The sequence below is a fragment of the Barbus barbus genome (assembly GCF_936440315.1).
Source record: "Barbus barbus genome assembly, chromosome: 6".
In the NCBI taxonomy this organism is placed as follows: Eukaryota; Metazoa; Chordata; class Actinopteri; order Cypriniformes; family Cyprinidae; genus Barbus; species Barbus barbus.
In genome coordinates this window covers 29,766,593-29,785,193 of record NC_136734.1, presented here as the reverse complement: position 1 = coordinate 29,785,193, position 18,601 = coordinate 29,766,593, and the positions used below count along the sequence as shown (strand labels likewise).

The following is an 18,601-nucleotide window of genomic DNA, read 5'->3' as shown; positions in this document are numbered from 1 at the left end:
TAACCAAAAAAATGCAAAGAATGGCAATCACTGATTTTTGAAATCCAAAACAAATCCAAATCAGAAATAGTGTCTAACTATTGCGTCCCTTGTTGCACGTCCTGTTTGCTCGTTCTGGCAGAAGTCCTAGTTTTCTGGGGTTTTTCTTGTTTTTAGTTTTTTTTTTTTTAAATGTGTGTGTTTTCATTTCAAATAAAAATAAACTTATATTGACCCCACACTGGCTATTCTACTTGTTGCTCTTTACATATCTATAGTTCTACATTGTGATTTCCTATCCTGTTTGAGCACTGGTTATCCAGATTTGGTGATCCTGAAAAGTTCCTATCCGGATCAGATTGATCCAATCCGATGTTGCTTTGAAAAACTGGCTCAAAAGTAAAATGGATTACGTGATCACGGATCGCAAAAAAAAGGATTACTAAATCCGGATTAAACCTTTTGAAAAACCGGGCCCAGGTGACAACGCGTCGTAAACATATGTTGCTGTCCCTTTAAATAATTTGAAACAAAGTCACGAGGTGGCGCGGGGATTATGGGAAGTGTAGTGGCTAATCTTCAAGACGGCGCTTTCCTCTGCTCAGAGGGGCAGATGTGGAAGACTACAATCCCAGCGGCGCCGGTGTTGCTGTCTTTGGCTCAGTTTCTGTCGACGTGGGAAAAGCGGCGCAAGAGCAAACAACACCTAATCCATGGGTGTATGCGCTTGAGATGATACGTGTGTCATGCAAGAGGACGCGTGTCTCTGAAAACAGATTCCAGCATGTGGCTCAAACCCGAAGAGGTGCTTCTCAAAAACGCGCTGAAATTATGGGTCACGGAGAAATCCAACGATTACTTCGTGCTGCAGCGCAGACGCGGATACGGAGAGGACAGCGGCGGATTGACAGGTAATGTTACCTGGAGCGCGCGGATATCCGTGTTCAAGCGCTAAGCATGGAAAAGCCTCTGACGCCTCAGCTGATGTGTTAATATGTATCCACCTGTCACCTATACACTTCAATTAATTCCTCAAACTATTGATTTTTAGTTTTAACGCCAAGTGCTTTTGCAGCAGGTCATGGGTTAATGCAGTCTTGCAGACTGGATGTTTTTTGTAAGTTTGACTGCAGGTGCTCTTTTTAGTGCTGACGTCACCACTGCGGTAAACTGGCCGTGTGCATAAAGGTGCTCAAAAATGCAACCTTCCTCCAGATATATGATATGTGTAGAAGCTGAAGCCCAAACGGTTTTAATGCTGGGCTGCTGCTTCTGTTTGCGTCCCGTGCTTTCTCTCCAGTGGCACTCTGAATGAAGACTTGAGAATGTCTTGTCAGCAAAGACAGCATGATAACTGCAAGTCTGATGTCAATGTAAACTGATACATTCGTGTTTACTATTTGAACATTGAATGTTACATAGAAACAACTGAATTGTTTTAAAGTTTTGAGAAATAGTGATGTACATTTGCATTAGAACTAGGGTTACACTTTATTTTGTTCTGGTGTAATTGTGCATTTAAGTACTGAGTCATATTAATTGATTACATGTACTTACTTTATGGTTAGGGTTAAGATTAGGGTTTGGGCGTAGACTTGTGTTTAATTATGCATAATTTATTGTTATTATAATAGTAGGTACATGTAACGTGTAACAAGGACACCTTAAAATAAAGTGTTACCTAACTCAGTATAACATCAGTAATTCCACTGTAAGAATATTTACAAGTTACTAAAATTACTTCTCATAATTGTTTCATTTATTTTTAGCTTTCATTCAGAGATTTATTTTTTATATATATATATATATATATATATATATATATATATATATATATATATATATGTATATATATGTGACCCTGGACCACAAAACCTTAAAGTCGTAAGTCGCACGCTGTATTTTGTAGCTATAGCCAATAATACATTGTTTGGGTCAAAATTATCGATTTTTCTTTTATGCCAAAAAATCATTAGGATATTAAGTAAAGATCTTGTTGCATGAAGATATTGTGTAAAAATTTAAAACCTAATTTTTGATTAGTAATATGCATTGCTAAGAACTTAATTTGGACAACTTTAAATGCATTTTTCTCAATATTTAGATTTTTTTTTTTTGCACCCTCAGATTCCAGATTTTGAAATAGTTGTATCTCAACCAAATATTGTCCTATCCTAACAAACCATGCATCAATGGAAAGCTTATTCAGTTTTCAGATTATGTATAAGTCTCAGTTTTAAGAAAAATTTACCCTTATGACTGGTTTTGTGGTCCAGGGTCACATATATACAATTGATCCACCGTTACAAATTGACCGAGAATGGAAAAATGTCGATAGTTGTAAGTTTGTGGCAGGACCACAGCTATATCATGTGAAGTGTTGCTCAATTTTAAATCCAATCCTGCAATTAAATGCAGATTGGAAGCATGGCTCTATATATTAGAGAGTTGAAAGCCAACTGAGCTGCTGCGTTTTAATGCATTAGAGATTTATAGGCGTTGTTCTGCTGGGAATTTTCTGCAGTGGTAGATGTTTGGTCAATGATGACAACAACTTATTAATAAACTGAACTGAGCTGCATAATGACACTAGTTTTGCAACATCGACAGTGTTATTGAACTGTTATTGAAACAATACTGGACTAAATTGAGATGAATAATGACTTCTGTAGAGCTGCTTTACAGCTGAAATTGAATTAGTTTTCTAACTGAGGAATTTTACACCGTTAATTTTTCTGTTGATAATGTAAAGCTGCTTTGAAACAATCTGTATTGAATAAATTGGACTTGACTTAATAAATAAAATAACAGTATGTCAAATAAATTATTAGTAATAAGCATCATAGCATCACAGAGTCGCCTGCACAGAAGAATGGCCACAATTGTTGTTGAGCTGATTATAGGTTTTACTCTAATTAGTGACTATTTTTTTCTTTCGGAGTTCATCACCATGGAAACCTTTGCTTCATGGCTAAGGGCCGTAATACTCCAGCTTCTATCTGAAGCAGTGCAGAGAGGACAGATTTTCAGTGACTAACATTAAATTCCCTGCTAACATCCTGATGTGCATCAGAGACATTGAAAGAAGTAAATCAAGTGCTAGTCCAACCGTGTATTATTCTATATCGTTTTATCATAGTAACGTTTAATGTTTTTGAAAGGAGTCTCTTATGCATACATAGGTTGTATTTATTTAGTCATAAAAACAGGAAAAACAATATTGTGAATTACTATTACAAATTAAAATCAGCAGACATTTCACCAGTCTTCGGTGTCACATGATCCTTCAGATATTATTCTAATATGCTGATCTCATGCTCAAGAAACATGATCAGTGTTAAAAAAAATGAATGAAAACGGCTGCTATTTGTATGAATGTAATGACTACTCCATTAATGTTTCATATTTTCTAGCTCTTGTCTTTTTATATTATCAAATTCAATTGTAATTCCAACTGCAGGTTTAAAGAAATATAAAAATAGTTTTTTAAATGTTATGTTTATTGTTTTATGTCATTGTTTTAGGCCTGCTGGTTGGAACTTTGGACACAGTTCTTGACTCCACAGCCAAAGTTGCCCCGTTTCGTATTTTACACCAGACGCCCGACTCTCAGGTGTACTGGAGCATTGCCTGTGGTGAGAGAGATGCTGCACACAGTGTTAATGTGTATGTGAAGGCTCAGACTCTCTTCATTTAGATCCTTATATAATATGTGTGTGTGTGTGTGTGCAGGAGCATCTTTAGAAGAGATCTCACAGCACTGGGACTGGCTGCAGCAGAACATCTTCAGAATTCTCTCAGTGTTTGATTCTGGCGAAGACATCACCAGTTTTGTCCAGGGAAAGATAAGGGTGAGAGGGTTTAGAATGCTGTTTTGTGGTATTTTAGATGTAAGTACCAGTCTTGCATTGTTGACTTCAGTGGTGATATGTTGTGTTTGTATAGGGTCTGATAGCAGAGGAGGGCACATCAGCCGGTGACGAGGAGGATCCCGAACGCTTCCGGGAGGCTGTGCTGCGTTTTGAGCGTCTGTTCGGTTTGCCTCAGAGAGAGAAGCTTGTGACGTACTTTTCTTGCAGCTACTGGAGAGGACGAGTGCCAAACCAGGGCTGGATCTACCTCAGCACCAACTTCCTGTGTTTCTACTCCTACATGCTGGGAAATGAGGGTTAGAAACCTGATCACCTGTTTACACATAATACCACAAGCTGGCTCTTTTATGATGGTCATGATGTCTGAACAATGCGTTTATTAGCAAAGGGGTTTTATAATTGTTTTCTACCAAGGCCCCACATATATTATTATACTTGTGGTCCCCTGGGATTTGGGATCAGTAAGATTTTTTATGTTTTTTTTTTTAATGAGTCTCTTATACTCATCAAGGCTGCATTTATTTGTTCAAAAATGCAGGAAAGAAAACAGTAATATTATGGAAAATTATTGCAATTTCTAATATTGGTTTCCTATTTTAATTTTAGTGCTGTCAAACAATTAATCATGATTAATGGCACCCAAAATAAAAGTGTTTTTGTTTGCATAATATATGTGTGTGTGTTCTGTGTATATTTATTATGTACATATAAATACACACATACAGTATATATTTTTAAATATTTACATGTATTTATTTATATTTATTTACTTTATATTCATATAATTTATATTATAAATAAATACATTTAAAATATAAAAACATATTTCTCTGAAATATGTGCGTGTGTGTGTGTGTGTATTTATATATACATAATAAATATACACAATACACATACATATATTATGTAAACAAAAACTTTTATTTTGGATGCGATTAATCTTTTGACTGCACTAGTTAATATACTTATTATACATTTATTTATGTGATGCAGTGCTGAATTTATCAACGATTACTCCAGGCTTCAGTGTCACATGATCCTTCAGTAATCGTTAATTGTTTTTTTGTTTTTTTTATCAGTGTTGAAACTGGTGAGCTGCCTAATTATTTTTTTTTTTTTTTTTTTTTGGAACCTGTGATATTTTTTTTCAGAATTCTTTGAATACAAAATTCAAAAAGAACAAATAGATTTTTATTTTTTTTCTAACAATATAAATATAAAGTCATTACTCTAATTTTTTTATCCATTTAACACATCCTTGCTGAATAAAAGTATTAATTCCTTAAAAAAAAGAAAAGAAAAAAATTACTGACCCCAAACTTTTGAATGGTAGTGTATATTGTTACACACAATTTCTATTTTGAAAAAACACTGTTCTTTTTAACTTTTTATTCATCAAAGTATCCTAAAAATAAAGTATCACATGTCCTAAAAAATATTAAGCTGCACGACTGTTGCAAACATTGTTTATAAATCAGCAAATTAGAATGATTTCTGAAGGATCACGTGACACTTTGCTTCACAGGAAAAAAATTCAAAACTTTTGAATGGCAGTGTATATTAAGTTTGCATATCAATGAATATTCATTATTTAGCAACTCCGACAACTCTATTTTTTCCACATGCAAAGAGGTTAACCAATTATAACAGAGGACATTCACATATCAAAGTCCTAAAGAGATAGCTTATCCAAAAATGAAAATTCTGTCATCATTTACTCACCCTCTAAATCTGTATGGTTTTATTTCTTCTGTGGATTATACACTGTAAAAAAAGTTTAATCTTAAACTTAAAATTTTAAGGCAACCAGCTTTTTGAAGATTTTTGACTTATTTTTGTAGGAGATTCTCATCTTTTTGTTTAGAAACTTAAAGCAACAATTTGAGAAAACTAAAAAATCTGCTGAAGTTTGTTGCCTTAATTTTAAGTTGGCTCAACTTTTTTATTTTACAGTGTAAGAGAGATGCCATATATAACAACTTATGTGCTTCATATATAATGTTTTTTTCTTTATAAGTGTTATAGTTGGCATCTGCCAAAATCTATTATTCATGGTTTGTGCATTTCTTGCTTAGTGAAACTGGTGTATCCCTGGGATGAGGTGAGCCGCCTGGAACGTACGTCGAGTGTGCTGTTGACAGAGAGCATCCGTGTGTGTGTGCATGGAGTGGATCATTTCTTCTCAATGCTCCTGAGGCTCCAGCAGACATACCTGATAATGCAGCAGCTGGCCGACTACGCCATTGTGCGGTTCTTCGACAAAGAAACATTTAATGCTGAACATCCACTAGCCAACCCTCTTCACATCACACAGAGGTACATTAGTTTTATTCCCCTGTTACCTATTTATTCTTTTACTGGATGATGTCTGACTCTACTGTAATCGTTGCAGGGCTCTGGAAACCCATGCACGGAATCAGTCATTTCGAGCATTTTTCCGGTTGCCGCAGGAAGAGAATCTTTGTGAAGTGCATGAGAGTTTCCTCTGGGTTCCATTCAGCCATGTCAATACGCTTGGAAAAATCTGTGTCTCTGAGAACTATCTGTGCTTTGCAAGCCAGGATGGGTCTCAGTGCCATCTCATAATCCCTCTATGGGAGGTGCGTATACTGCTAATTAATCTGCAAACTGCAAAGAATGTCTTGGTGAAGACTGCCCTTGAGAAAAAGTGTTGGCCCCCTTCCTGATTTTTTATTTTTTTGCATGTTTGTCACACTTTAATCTTTCAGATCATCAAACAAATTTAAATATTAATCAAAGATAACACAAGTAAACACAACATGCAGTTTTTAAATGAAGGGTTTTTTTATGAAGAGAAAACAAAATCCAAACTCACAATTTGGCTGAATTACAACAATTCTGCCAAGATGAGTGGGCCAAAATTCCTCCACAGCGCTGTAATAGAGAAGTTATCGCAAACGCTTGATTGCAATTGTTGCATATTTTATTTAATATACATAATATATATAATAGTAATTTTATTTATTTTAGTTTACCATAAATGCTTGTCAGAACATTTTTGGAGAGTTCATAAGTTTTTGTTGTTTTGTTATCACTGTGTTTGTATTTCATTAATGCTGATTTATGTGTGTTTTGGCATTAATGTATTCCTGTAGGTGTTTAGTGTGGAGCTGCCAGATCGTGGTAGTCGTGCCCTGACTATGTGCCTTCGTGGCAAGAGAGCTTTGCGTTTTTCTGAGGTTCGGGATTTTGAGCGACTTGCTGCCACCGTCCGCAGAAAGTGTGGGACAGCAGGAAGCCCCCAGCACTACATCAGCAATCCGGTAATTCCTCTACACTCCATCCACTAATATTATAAATGATGTTTTTTGAGTATGCAAACACTTGTCATGATAATATATTTCATTTCATTTAAAAATATCCTGCATTTCATGATATGATTTTGTGGTAACTGTAAAAATGCCAGAGGGAGACGCTAGATTGTATGTGTGTGTTTTTCTCTCTGAGGATGAGGAGGGTGTTATGGTGGGGCAAAGTCAAGCCGTCAGCACTGAAGCTCTTATGAATGTCTTTCATCCACATGATGCAGAAAACCTTGACCCCAAAATGGTACAGATAACCTTATTACAATATTGGTGCAATGTTAGTTTAGTAAAGATGATTAATGTAATCAAAACATGTGGTATACACTACCGTTTAAAGGATGGTTGTCAATAATAATAATATATTCATTCAGCAAGGACACATTAAATTGAGAGTAGAAGTGAGAGTAAATGCATTTATGATGTTACATAGGATTGCCATTTTAAATAAATTCAATTTTTTCTATACATCGAAGAATCCTGGAAAACTATTAAGCAGCACAACTGTTTTCAACACTGATACTAATAAGTGAGGTGGTATTGAGCACTAAATCACCAAATTATACTGTTTTCTGAAGGATCATGTGACACTGAAGACTAGAGTATTGGTTGCTGAAAATTCTGCTCTGCCTTCACAGAAATAAATTACATTTTTAAAATATATTCAAATAGAAAACGGTTATTTTAATGTTGTGATTGACAGCTGAAGGAGCGAATGAAGGAGCAATCGTGGCAGATCCATTTTGCTGAATATGGCCGTGGAACTGGAATGTTTTGCACCAAAAAAACACGCGATCTCATTGTACGAGGAGTTCCAGAGACTCTCAGAGGAGAACTGTGGATGCTCTTCTCAGGTGTGTGTTGTTCCGGTTGTGTGTGGGTGTATATGTGCCACAGTTTTGTACATGTATGTTTGCTTGTGTTATAGGTGCAGTACATGACATGACCTCTCATCCCGGATACTATGGACGGCTATTGGAGGAGTGTATGGGCAGCAGCTCGCTTGCTTGTGATGAGATTGAGAGAGATCTGCATCGCTCACTCCCAGAACACCCAGCATTCCAGAGCGACACAGGAATCTCGGCTCTTCGCCGCGTCTTGACTGCCTACGCTCATCGCAACCCCAAAATCGGCTACTGCCAGGTAAAAACACACACATTTTCATCTAGTCTAACACATGGTCTCAGAATCAAAGTGTACAGTTCATAAAACATCTGATTCATCTCGCTCACAAAAATGTTAAAAAGCTTTCTCAAAACTATCACTTTGCACTCTGATTGAATATCTACACCGTTTCAGGCTGCTCAGGTTTGTATTGGTGTTTATGAGGTTCAAGGCAAAAAATCTTTGATAAATTCTCGCTTAGCAAGTGTTTACATGTCAATCAGATGATCCTAGCATGTATAAAGGCCCATTGTTTTGGCCTGATTTTGTTTAAAATGACATCTTGCTTAAAGTATAACGAGGCCTTAAGTGACTGGTTGTAGCTTCAAAGTGAATCAGACTTTATGTTAGTGTACAATATGTGTGTATGCAACATCCTCCTCATGCACAGCATACAGTATTATCTGCAAGACTAGCGTAAACACAATTATTCATTACACACACACACACAAACAAGATACTGTTGTTGCTCACTGCATCAATATTTGACATTTAAATATTTAATAAAACAAGGAAAATGAAAACCAGCTGAATCTATGGTAATAAAGAACATAATACTCATTTAAAAATATTTCTGTGTGCAAAACAGAAAGGAAATGAAATTTGAATAATTTTTTGGCAATCAAAACTTGGTGTATAAGCATGGAAAATATGCAAAGCAAAGTATTCAAGGAATATGGTGAATGCATAAAATAAAAAAATTTTTTGCTATGGAAGCCAAATTATTTTTGTTTATATTCAATTTGCATATACAGCTATGTCACAAACTCTTGAAGAGGGACTAAAAAAAATATAATTTAAATGCAATTTTTTCACCTTATTCACTGAAAACTCTACTCCACTTGCACTCATTCTAATAATAATTTAGTTTTCATATATTATAACTGTATTATGTTGTTTTGTCGGTCTGTCCAGGCGATGAATATCCTGACGTCTGTGTTGCTGCTGTATGCTAAAGAAGAGGAGGCTTTCTGGCTGCTGGTTGCTGTGTGTGAACGAATGCTCCCAGACTACTTCAACCGTAGAATTATTGGTATGTGTGTGTGTGTGTGTGTGAGAGACCTGGTGATTGAATCATCTCAATAAACATGCAGGCTGCCATTATAACACAATGCCAAAGGCGTCATAATTGGATTTTTATTACTGAGCTTTGTTGGTACTCCACAATTTTTTTTCATGTTAAGTACTTCCTCATATTCTGTCTGTAATTATTTGTGCCTGTAGTTATCTGTGCCATTCTGTTTGTTGTTGCTCGGGGCAGTTTACTCAATCTATTTATTTTTGAATACAGTATCATTCATGTTTCAGTGTGTGTGTGTATTCCAGGAGCCCTGGTGGATCAGGCTGTGTTCGAGGAACTGATCCGTGCGCATCTAACCCAGCTGACCGAACACATGACGGACCTGTCGTTCTTCTCGTCAGTGTCGTTGTCATGGTTCCTGACTCTCTTCATCAGCGTACTGCCAATAGAGAGCGCTGTGAATGTTGTCGACTGCTTCTTTTACGATGGTATCAAAGCCATCCTGCAGCTTGGCCTTGCTGTCCTCGACTACAATATGGACAATCTGCTTTGTTGCCATGACGATGCAGAAGCAGTCACAGTCCTCAACAGGTGATTGGAACGTTGCCCTTTTAACATGGCCAAAGCATGATTGTAGCAAGCTGTGTTGTCATTGTTATGTCCAATATAAATTAAAAGGGGAAATTTTAAACAGAAAAGGTGTCACAAAAATGTATTTACATATTATATTATTGAAAGGAAAATTTTTCTGTGTGACTCATGCAACAAATATCAGGAATGATCGAACTCAAGAGTGCTGTTTAATTGTAATCAACCTTCATTCGTCATTTTTGCAGTGTTTTTTTTTTTATTATTTACAAACTTAACCTGTATTTAAATCTGATTTTATCCTTCAGGTTTTTTGACAGTGTCACAAATAAAGACAGTCCCCTGCCAGCTACCGTGCAGCAAGCATCTGCAACAGCCAATGACAAATCAATACAAAAGGTTGACATCAGTGATCTCATCAAAGAGGCATATGAGGTAAAGCTACACACTTTAATATACTGCAGTGAGCATTAAAATCTGTGTTCTTTTTCATGTCTTTAGCTCTGGAAGCTCTGTCAAAACGTAGTAAGCGCAGAATTTTGATTATTTTTAAGGTAGTGAATTTATAACAAACACTCTCTGTAAAAGTGCCTAATAAAATGAATCTGATGTCTTTGTTAATGCTTTGGTAATTCACACCTGTTAGTGTACTCATTTTATAGGAATGTAAAATCTAAATGTGCAATGAAAAGGTGTAAATTGTTCAGCACTTTCAAACTGGTCAGTTGCATGGAATGATGCAAACCCCCCTCTGACAGGAGTTCTGTGGTCAGCAAACCGAAGGTCTAAAATAGACGGTTGCTCAGACTAATGAAACTTTTTTTTATTTCAGAAATATGGAGACATTCGAACAGAGGAAGTGGAAAACATGCGTAAGAGGAACAAGCTTTATGTCATTCAAACACTAGAAGACACAACAAAACAAAATGTAGTAAGTACAAAAGCCATGCTGTATACACCATAATTTCATAATATAATATAATAAACTAAGCATTAAAATTTCCACACAAAAAAGAAGATCCAGCATATGCATTTGTAGGTTTTAGATTTTGATGTTGATTCTCTAATTCATAATGGAGAAAAAAGAAACTACAAAAATAGAAGCAGTATTATAAAGCCTCATGCTTAGAGTTATGTGGTTTCATCCCAAATTTGATTTTGAAGATTATACATTACCGTTCAAAAGTTTAGGATCAGTAAATTATTTTTGAAGAAATTAATTTTATTCAGCAAGGATGCATTAAATTAATCAAAAGAGTCAGTAAAGACATGTTACAAAAGATTTCAAATAAAATAAAAGCTGTTCTTTGATTTCTGAATACAATATTGTAAAATATTTTAAATTGTAACCGTATTTCACAATATTAATGTTTTACTGTATTTGTTATCAAATAAATGCAGCCTCGCTGAGCAAATGAGACTTCTTTGAAAAACATAAAAAATTCTTACTCACCCAGAACCTTTGAAGGGCAGTGTAATTTGCACAATTTTTTTTCTTTACACATTGTTTGCACATACAGTGGCAGTAAAGATTATTGATGTTTGAGTGTCTGTCATTTTTGTGTCTTATTGCTGCAGCTGCGTGTTGTTGCTCAAGATGTGAAATTCAGTGCTGCTCAGCTGGATGAGCTCTACATGCTTTTTAAGGTGGGTTACGCTAACAAATTTGTGCACTTCAGTGCCTGAAGGCCTCAAAATGCTGTCGCTGCCACACAAACTGTTCAAGCTTGTGTCTTTTGACTGTTTGTGTGTTATAGAAGCAGCACTTTGTGAGCTGTTACTGGTCATTATGTAGTCCTGCCCTGCAGAACCATGACCCCAGCCTGCCATATCTGGACCAGTATCAGCTGGATCAGTCCCAGTTTAGCAGCCTGTTTAACCTCCTGCAGCCGTGGACCACACACACACATGTGCGCTCGCTGGCACGATCAGCCTTCCGGCTTCTGGACGAGAACGGAGACGGACTTGTGAACTTCAAAGAGTTCATATGCGGTCTGGGTAAGAGGAGCCAGCCCTGAAGTAAATTGACTGTCCTTTGACCTTTCACCTCCGTATGTAGCAGCTTTCCTTAAACCTGCCAGATTCATTCAAGAGTGTGTGTGTGTGTGTGTGTGTGTGTATTGCAGATATCCTATACAATAGATCATTCACAGAAAAACTAAAATTTCTCTTCAAACTGCACCTTCAACCAGGTAAATGAATTTTATTATCTCTGCAACTGTGCTATAATAAAAGTTTAGTTTGAACATAAGATATGGTTACACATGTATATGATTAATCTTTGTATATTTGTCCCATTTACAACCCTAAGCACTCTGTTTAGCTCAGTAACTCTTAATATATATATATATATCTGACCGATGTATAACCATGCATAATCTATATGTCTAACCTATCTATAGCACTGTATATTATTTAAATCTAACCCCTCCGTAACGCTTAATCATCTATACAGGGTAATATTTGGGTCAAATATCTATAAACCTCTGTCCCTATTTAATCTACATATCTGCCCCCTCTATGAACCTGTATAATATCTAACCTCTCCTCATTATTTGCTTTACTTATAAGTTTTACATTTTGTTAGTTAGTTATTAGATGCTTTTTTATCCAAAGGAAATTAAAGTACATTTAGTATTTTGAGATATGAATTTTGGATTACTAGCCTGGATCATTAACTGCTAAGATACCAGTGCTTTATCTAAATCCCCATCACTCCTGATGATGGTGATAAGTTCATGTAGCATGTTTGTGCCTTTCAGAACAATAGGCAATTTTGACAAGTGCAGATTTATCCGTAACTTGTGATCATGGCTGACACTTTTTTTACAGATTCGAATAAAAGTGGAATGTGTGCATATATGCATATTTTGTGTGTTTCTTCAGGGACCCAGGAGTGTAAGATTTTACCGTCGTCTAGATTTTTTCCTCCGGCTGAAGATCACTCTTTCTCTACTCGTCTTTCTGGTCAGCTTCTACTGCTTTCTGTGGCTCCTTATGCCTCTTTTCTTTTCATTTCATTCATTCATTTCTTTCTTTATTCATTTATTCACATTTCTTTTCCCGTACTTTTGAGCATTTTTCACCCTTTCGTCTGGGTGTGTTATAATGTCACTGATTTATTTGATTTTTAAATGTTTGTGTGTTGTGTGTAGTAGCATTTATATTTGTGTTTAAGAGGGACTTGTCTCACCTAACTGCCAAAAACACAGCTCATTTTGGTGTTTTACAAGAAGCAGAAGCTCAAAACCCTGCCCATCCCGAAAACTATATAGACTATGTGTATGCATGTATATCTGTTCATGCATGTGAGTGTCTCTGTGTTCGTGGCTGTACATTTTTTCCTCTCTTCCATGTAGACTCTGCTGAGGATGGAGTGATCAGAAAATGTCCAGAGAGAGGTGAAGTATTCATCCCTGTCCTCTAATCATGTTCTCTTTATTATATCAAACAATATCACAAATAAACCATGACAGGGTGGTCAGGGTCACTGTGCAATGACCAAATGACTGCGTTTTTTGCTTGGCTACTCGACAAATAAATGGACATAAAATATTTGAGTTGAAAGAGATTAATTGCTAGTAGACACTTAAGTCAAATATAGAGTTTATTATGGGTTCACAGAATGCTGTGATTGATGAATCAGAATAAAGTAGTCTAGGGTGGCGTTTAAAAATCAGTTGTATTTTGCCCCTCAGGTCGTGCTAAAGTAGATCTGCAGGAATATCTGAAACAGTGGCAGGAAGACTCTCAGCGGAGAGAGGAGAATATTAAAGATCTGCCCAGAATTAATCAGGTACGCACACACATTGACGATGTGGTCAGAACTAAACGGGTACATAAATCTGAAATGTCTGTTTCATTTCTTAATGGTGTTAAATGGCTTTGTCCAACCATTTAATGATGACTGAACAATGGCTTTGCATGTCTTTATGGCTGAGATTTTTCCAGTTCATGGATAGCTGATCTGTGTACATTAAAGGGATAGTTCACCCAAAAATGAAAATTCTGTCATTAATTACTCCCCCTCATGTCGTTCCAAACCTGTAAGAGCTCTCTGACCCGCCCATTAGACAGCAAGGATCCTTTCACGATCAAGGCTCAGAAACATAGCAAGGAGATCGTTCAAATAATCCATGTGACATCAGGGGTTCAACCGTAATTTTACGAAGCTACAAGAATACTTTGTGCGCAAAGAAAACAAAAATAATGACTCCTCCGCGTAACCCTATAGCGCCATTTTGGAGAGTATCGCATACGTAAACAACGTATGCACATGGATACGTTTTTTACGCTTTGATCTGAATGTAAACAATGTATCCGCGTACATGCGTTGCTCATTCTTATTTAAGTACAGCACCTGGTTGGCTTTGTCCTGGTCAGTGATGATTCCACAAGTACTTTGAGGTGTTTGACAACAGTGTCATCAGCTTTCATTCTCTGCTCACTGACCTTATTCAGAGCAATTCTATTCCTGTTCTCTGCCATAGTCTGTCTGCTCTCACTGTCTTGAACACATACAAACTCAAGTGGAGTCTTAATGAAGTGTAATAGGAATGTCTACAGTGATTTGCTGCCATTTCTGACCACGTTTAAGCCATATACATACAGCTCAGTTTAATTAAAGAGACTGTATCGACTGTGTTCCAGGTGCAGTTTATTGGTTTGACGAAGACTCTGTACAGCGTGTTCCGTGGCAACGAGGAGGAGGAGAGTCTGTACCGCGCCGTGGCGCGAGTGACCAGTCTTCTGCTGCGCATGGAGGAGGTAGGGCGGAAGCTACAGGAGAGCAGCCCGCAGAAAACGCCCCAAAGTACACCCACCAGCGCAGCTCAGCCGGAGTCCTCCCCAACATTACCCACCAGCCCTGAGACCACCGAAGCCCTCACTGAGGGTGAAGGCAACCAACCCGAGTCTCCGGCCAGTCAACAAGAAACTGCCCCGTCCCGCTCTGACATTACCCCGACCTCAACCTCGCGTCCTTCCACGCCCACCAGCAGTCCGACCGGAACCAGCAGCCCTGTGTTGGACACGCCAGCAGACACCCCCAGCTCGCCCTCTGCGGTCAGAGACGGGGACTGGAGTTTCTCCTTCGAGCAGATTCTTGCATCTCTCCTGAATGAACCGTCTGTCGTTCGCTTCTTCGAACGGGCCATTAACACAGATTCTCTGATCGCACATGCACGCAAAAACCAGCTTAAAGACGCACACTAACGCACTATATCAGAGCAATCACAGCAAAACACTGCCCTAAAAGCCATAAACCCTCCTCTCCCTTCCTCTTTCTCTTTTTCTGTGCAACTTGTACAGGTCAGTGTTTGTGAAACACTTATGTCCGTTACAGATGAGGAAGTCATTTTATTTATATACAGACGCACATATGCAGGACAAGTACAAATCAAAGGGACCCCAAAAAAAAAAGAATTGCGGTATAAAATGATTCAGATTGCACAGAATGAAGAAAAACAGGTATTTTGATGTAGTATAAAAGATTAGTGTTCTATGTTATTTGTGTAATATAAATGATTGGTGTGAGATATTGTGAAAATGTAGATGAAGGTATTATGATGTAATATAGATAAGGTATTATATTATAAATAATAGTATAAATGGCACGTGTGATTTGGGATGACGGCATGAAAAGGCTTTGCCTGCTTTATCCATTAATTAACCTCCAAACGGCTCACACGCACATGCACTACGTCTGTCATTCCCAGCCTGACCTAACGCACGTAAGCACATGTAGGACCACAAAAAGAAGGATGATTCTAAGGGAAATCAAAACACTATGCTGTTGAACTGCTAATGGCCGAAAAAATTCTATTGTTTGAGAATTAATTCAAAATATCTTGTTCCATAACACATACGTCGCCTTACATTACGTACCTTGCTCGACTGAGCTATGAAATTCTTTCGTTCTTTCTGTAGAGGCTTGATTAGGAATGCCCAGAATGGTTATGCTAATGAGGAGGCGGAGTTTAGTCCACATCATATCACATTCCACTGCACTGAAGGTCTGCATTATTCCAGATTATTGTTGTGTAATTCTGATTCACTGAATGTGTTTGTGTCTACAAACCGAAATCTGTGGTTTATGCCTTATTAGTTTTTGATTCAGGACTTCAGTACGATCACAAGTGCTTCCATTTAATGAAACCTATTTCATCTTTAAACATTTTTCGCAATCATTTTGGAAATGAGTTTCAAAATAGATTAGAATTTTGTCATAAACCAAGAACTATATTTTCTGTCATTATTTTACAGATTAAAAAATATCATAGAGAACATATTGAAATGCGTTAGCAAGAAAAATATTTAGAACTGTTGCGCTGTAAATGATATGCAAAGTGTATAAGTCATTTTTCTGTCAGTTCATGTAGTCGAAGCTGTAAGAAACATTAAGTGATGAATCACTTCACCTATCATAAGAGTTATTGTACGATGCTTAAAATGGGCAAATGAATATGCAGAACTGTTCTTGATTTTTAATTTTGTGTAAATGTTGAGAGCTTGTGGTGATGAGTGCAAGAAAGGGAAGTTGGTGTTTTGTGATTATTCTGTTTGAGGTTGTGTCAGGTCTACACCAGCTAAACAAAGTTTTTCGTTCAGTGTGTAATAAAGTAATTATGTTCTTCTAAAGCTAAAAGGCAGAGTAGGAAGCCGTAGTGCGTATTTTCCGTTCGATTTGTTGTTCATCTAAGGAAGATGTTATTTTGGTTTTGTATTCTGGCACACGAACCACAAAGTCCATAGAAATACTTGCAGAAGCAGTTGCATTGAAAGATAAATTATCAGTATTGCATCTCAGAGTCGCACTTGTACTGTTCTTGCTGAACATTTGATGTTCGCTTCATGTACTTCAGGGTAATAGTGTGGTCGTTTTGATTTAATTTTTTTTTTTGTCATAAATATATAACTTTGTTACAATCTGTTTGTGCCTCATAAACTGTCATATGAAAATTTAATGATAAAATAAAATGTATGAAGAAAGGATCTTCCCTGTCTTTTTCTCACGTTCTTTAATGTTGTTCTAGGAACATGGGAATATCAAGCTAAGCCTTCTGGTACTCTGAGAACAATATAAGCAGGATGCCTACAGTGCTGTCAATAGTGTGATCAATCCCAACTGCAGGCATGCAGACAGGTCCCTGCTGGGGTCTGCTTCAGCCTTTGATAAGTCACATGAGGAAGGTTACATAGGCTATTTTATGACGGTCATGTTGGCACTGACCCTTGCCACAATGGCAGCACCTGTTGTGAGACATGCACACACTTTTTCTTTAAAGGGGGCGATTGTAACCTGGGTCTTGACTGACAGTACATAACCCTTAACAACCATTGAAAGTGCTGATCGTGAATCCCACTTTTCGCTTTGATTTTGTTGTAAGCATGTTCTAGATCTCTTCAAAAGGAAAATGTAATGGCAAACATTGAAGATGAGCAACAAAGCTGTAGATTTATTATGCAACACATGGATTCCACAAAAGAAATTAATTTAGCTCAATAATTTGTGTAACTCTTTTCCATTGACTTCCATTCAGATAGAACAGCCTTTGATCTCCTAATTGGGATGCATCTAGTCACAAGGAAATGGAAGTACTGCCAGATATTTACTTGTGACAGACAGATTACTGGAAAAGAAAAAAACTTTGTTGTTGTTTGGCATTTGAGAGGTGTAAATTGGGGAGAGACAGTCACAGGTTTAAGGAGATTAAATTATTGGAGAAGTCCAGCATACAACAGAGAGTCAGCAAATCGGAGTTAGGATATTTTAATTAAGGATTATGAGATAAATAATAATAATAATAATAAAACGAATGCATGAATTGTTCACTCACAAAACATACATGTAGAAAATAGGATGCATTTTCGTCTTATGGAAGCTGAAAGAAGAGGTTGTAGTCTCCCTTTGGGAGAAGGTCTCTGGTCATGCAGCATTTCAAAATGTAAAAGTTACTATGTTTCCAAATTTTGGATATCACCTTATTTTTGCCATAAGAGTGGGTGCGGCCATTTGTAAATTAATCCACTTCCAGCTATTTTTAGCTGTACAAAACAGCTAATTTTGCTGCTTGATATTGCAAACCGGTGTGTCTTAATTTAATATTATATATTATTTTAAGCAATGTATTAATTATGAAAACATTGGTTTGTAATGCAAACAGTTTTACCGTTAACTGCACTTTATTATTCTTGTCGTTGTTTCTTGGTTGTAGCTAGAGGGGGATGCAGCAAAAACCGGAAGCTAACAATACATTTAATTTTCAACCTATTAGATTCTGTTTTATTAACATGTACACCTACCCCAACCCTAAACCTACCCCTTACAATATTACAAAAACAGTAAGTATTGTTGTGCATTGTGAAAAAATGATGCTATATTGATGTGTGCATGCCCAGTAGTTTTTGCTGTATCCCTTCTAGCCTTAACCTTCCCTGCGTCCCAGTGTGCATACTATCCACCCTATCTGCCCTAAATACTATTGAAAATTACTAATATCAAATAGAATTTAGGATGGATAGTATGCACATTGGGACGCAGGCCTTGTTTTATTCCCTACAGAGGCCAATGAACCGGAAGTCTCTAACATTCTCTCACAGGAGTCTCTAACATGAGCTTCCCAATAAAAGTAAACACTTCACATTTTATTATT

The 18,601-nt window shown here is 37.0% G+C and overlaps 1 protein-coding gene across 5 annotated transcripts; it reads left to right on the top strand.

Annotated features, from left to right (window-relative positions):
- Positions 1-621: 621 nt before the first annotated feature.
- LOC306871367 (TBC1 domain family member 8B) lies at positions 622-16,939 on the top strand. Of its 5 annotated transcripts, none has more exons than XM_079419224.1 (21): positions 637-890; positions 3,504-3,614; positions 3,712-3,830; positions 3,925-4,147; positions 5,927-6,167; positions 6,244-6,451; positions 6,968-7,135; positions 7,320-7,421; positions 7,878-8,028; positions 8,103-8,317; positions 9,254-9,371; positions 9,665-9,950; positions 10,256-10,382; positions 10,780-10,878; positions 11,526-11,594; positions 11,705-11,945; positions 12,074-12,139; positions 12,834-12,914; positions 13,307-13,348; positions 13,646-13,743; positions 14,598-16,939. In XM_079419224.1, the coding sequence occupies exons 1-21, from the start codon at positions 764-766 to the stop codon at positions 15,159-15,161; spliced, it is 3,456 nt and encodes a 1,151-aa protein (XP_079275350.1). In that variant the 5' UTR covers positions 637-763; the 3' UTR covers positions 15,162-16,939. The 5 variants fall into 5 exon arrangements, with proteins under 5 accessions (XP_079275353.1, XP_079275350.1, XP_079275351.1 ...); XM_079419225.1 differs by having other exon boundaries at positions 652-890; positions 9,647-9,950; positions 12,834-12,845; XM_079419223.1 differs by having other exon boundaries at positions 652-890; positions 9,647-9,950.
- Positions 16,940-18,601: the final 1,662 nt, after the last annotated feature.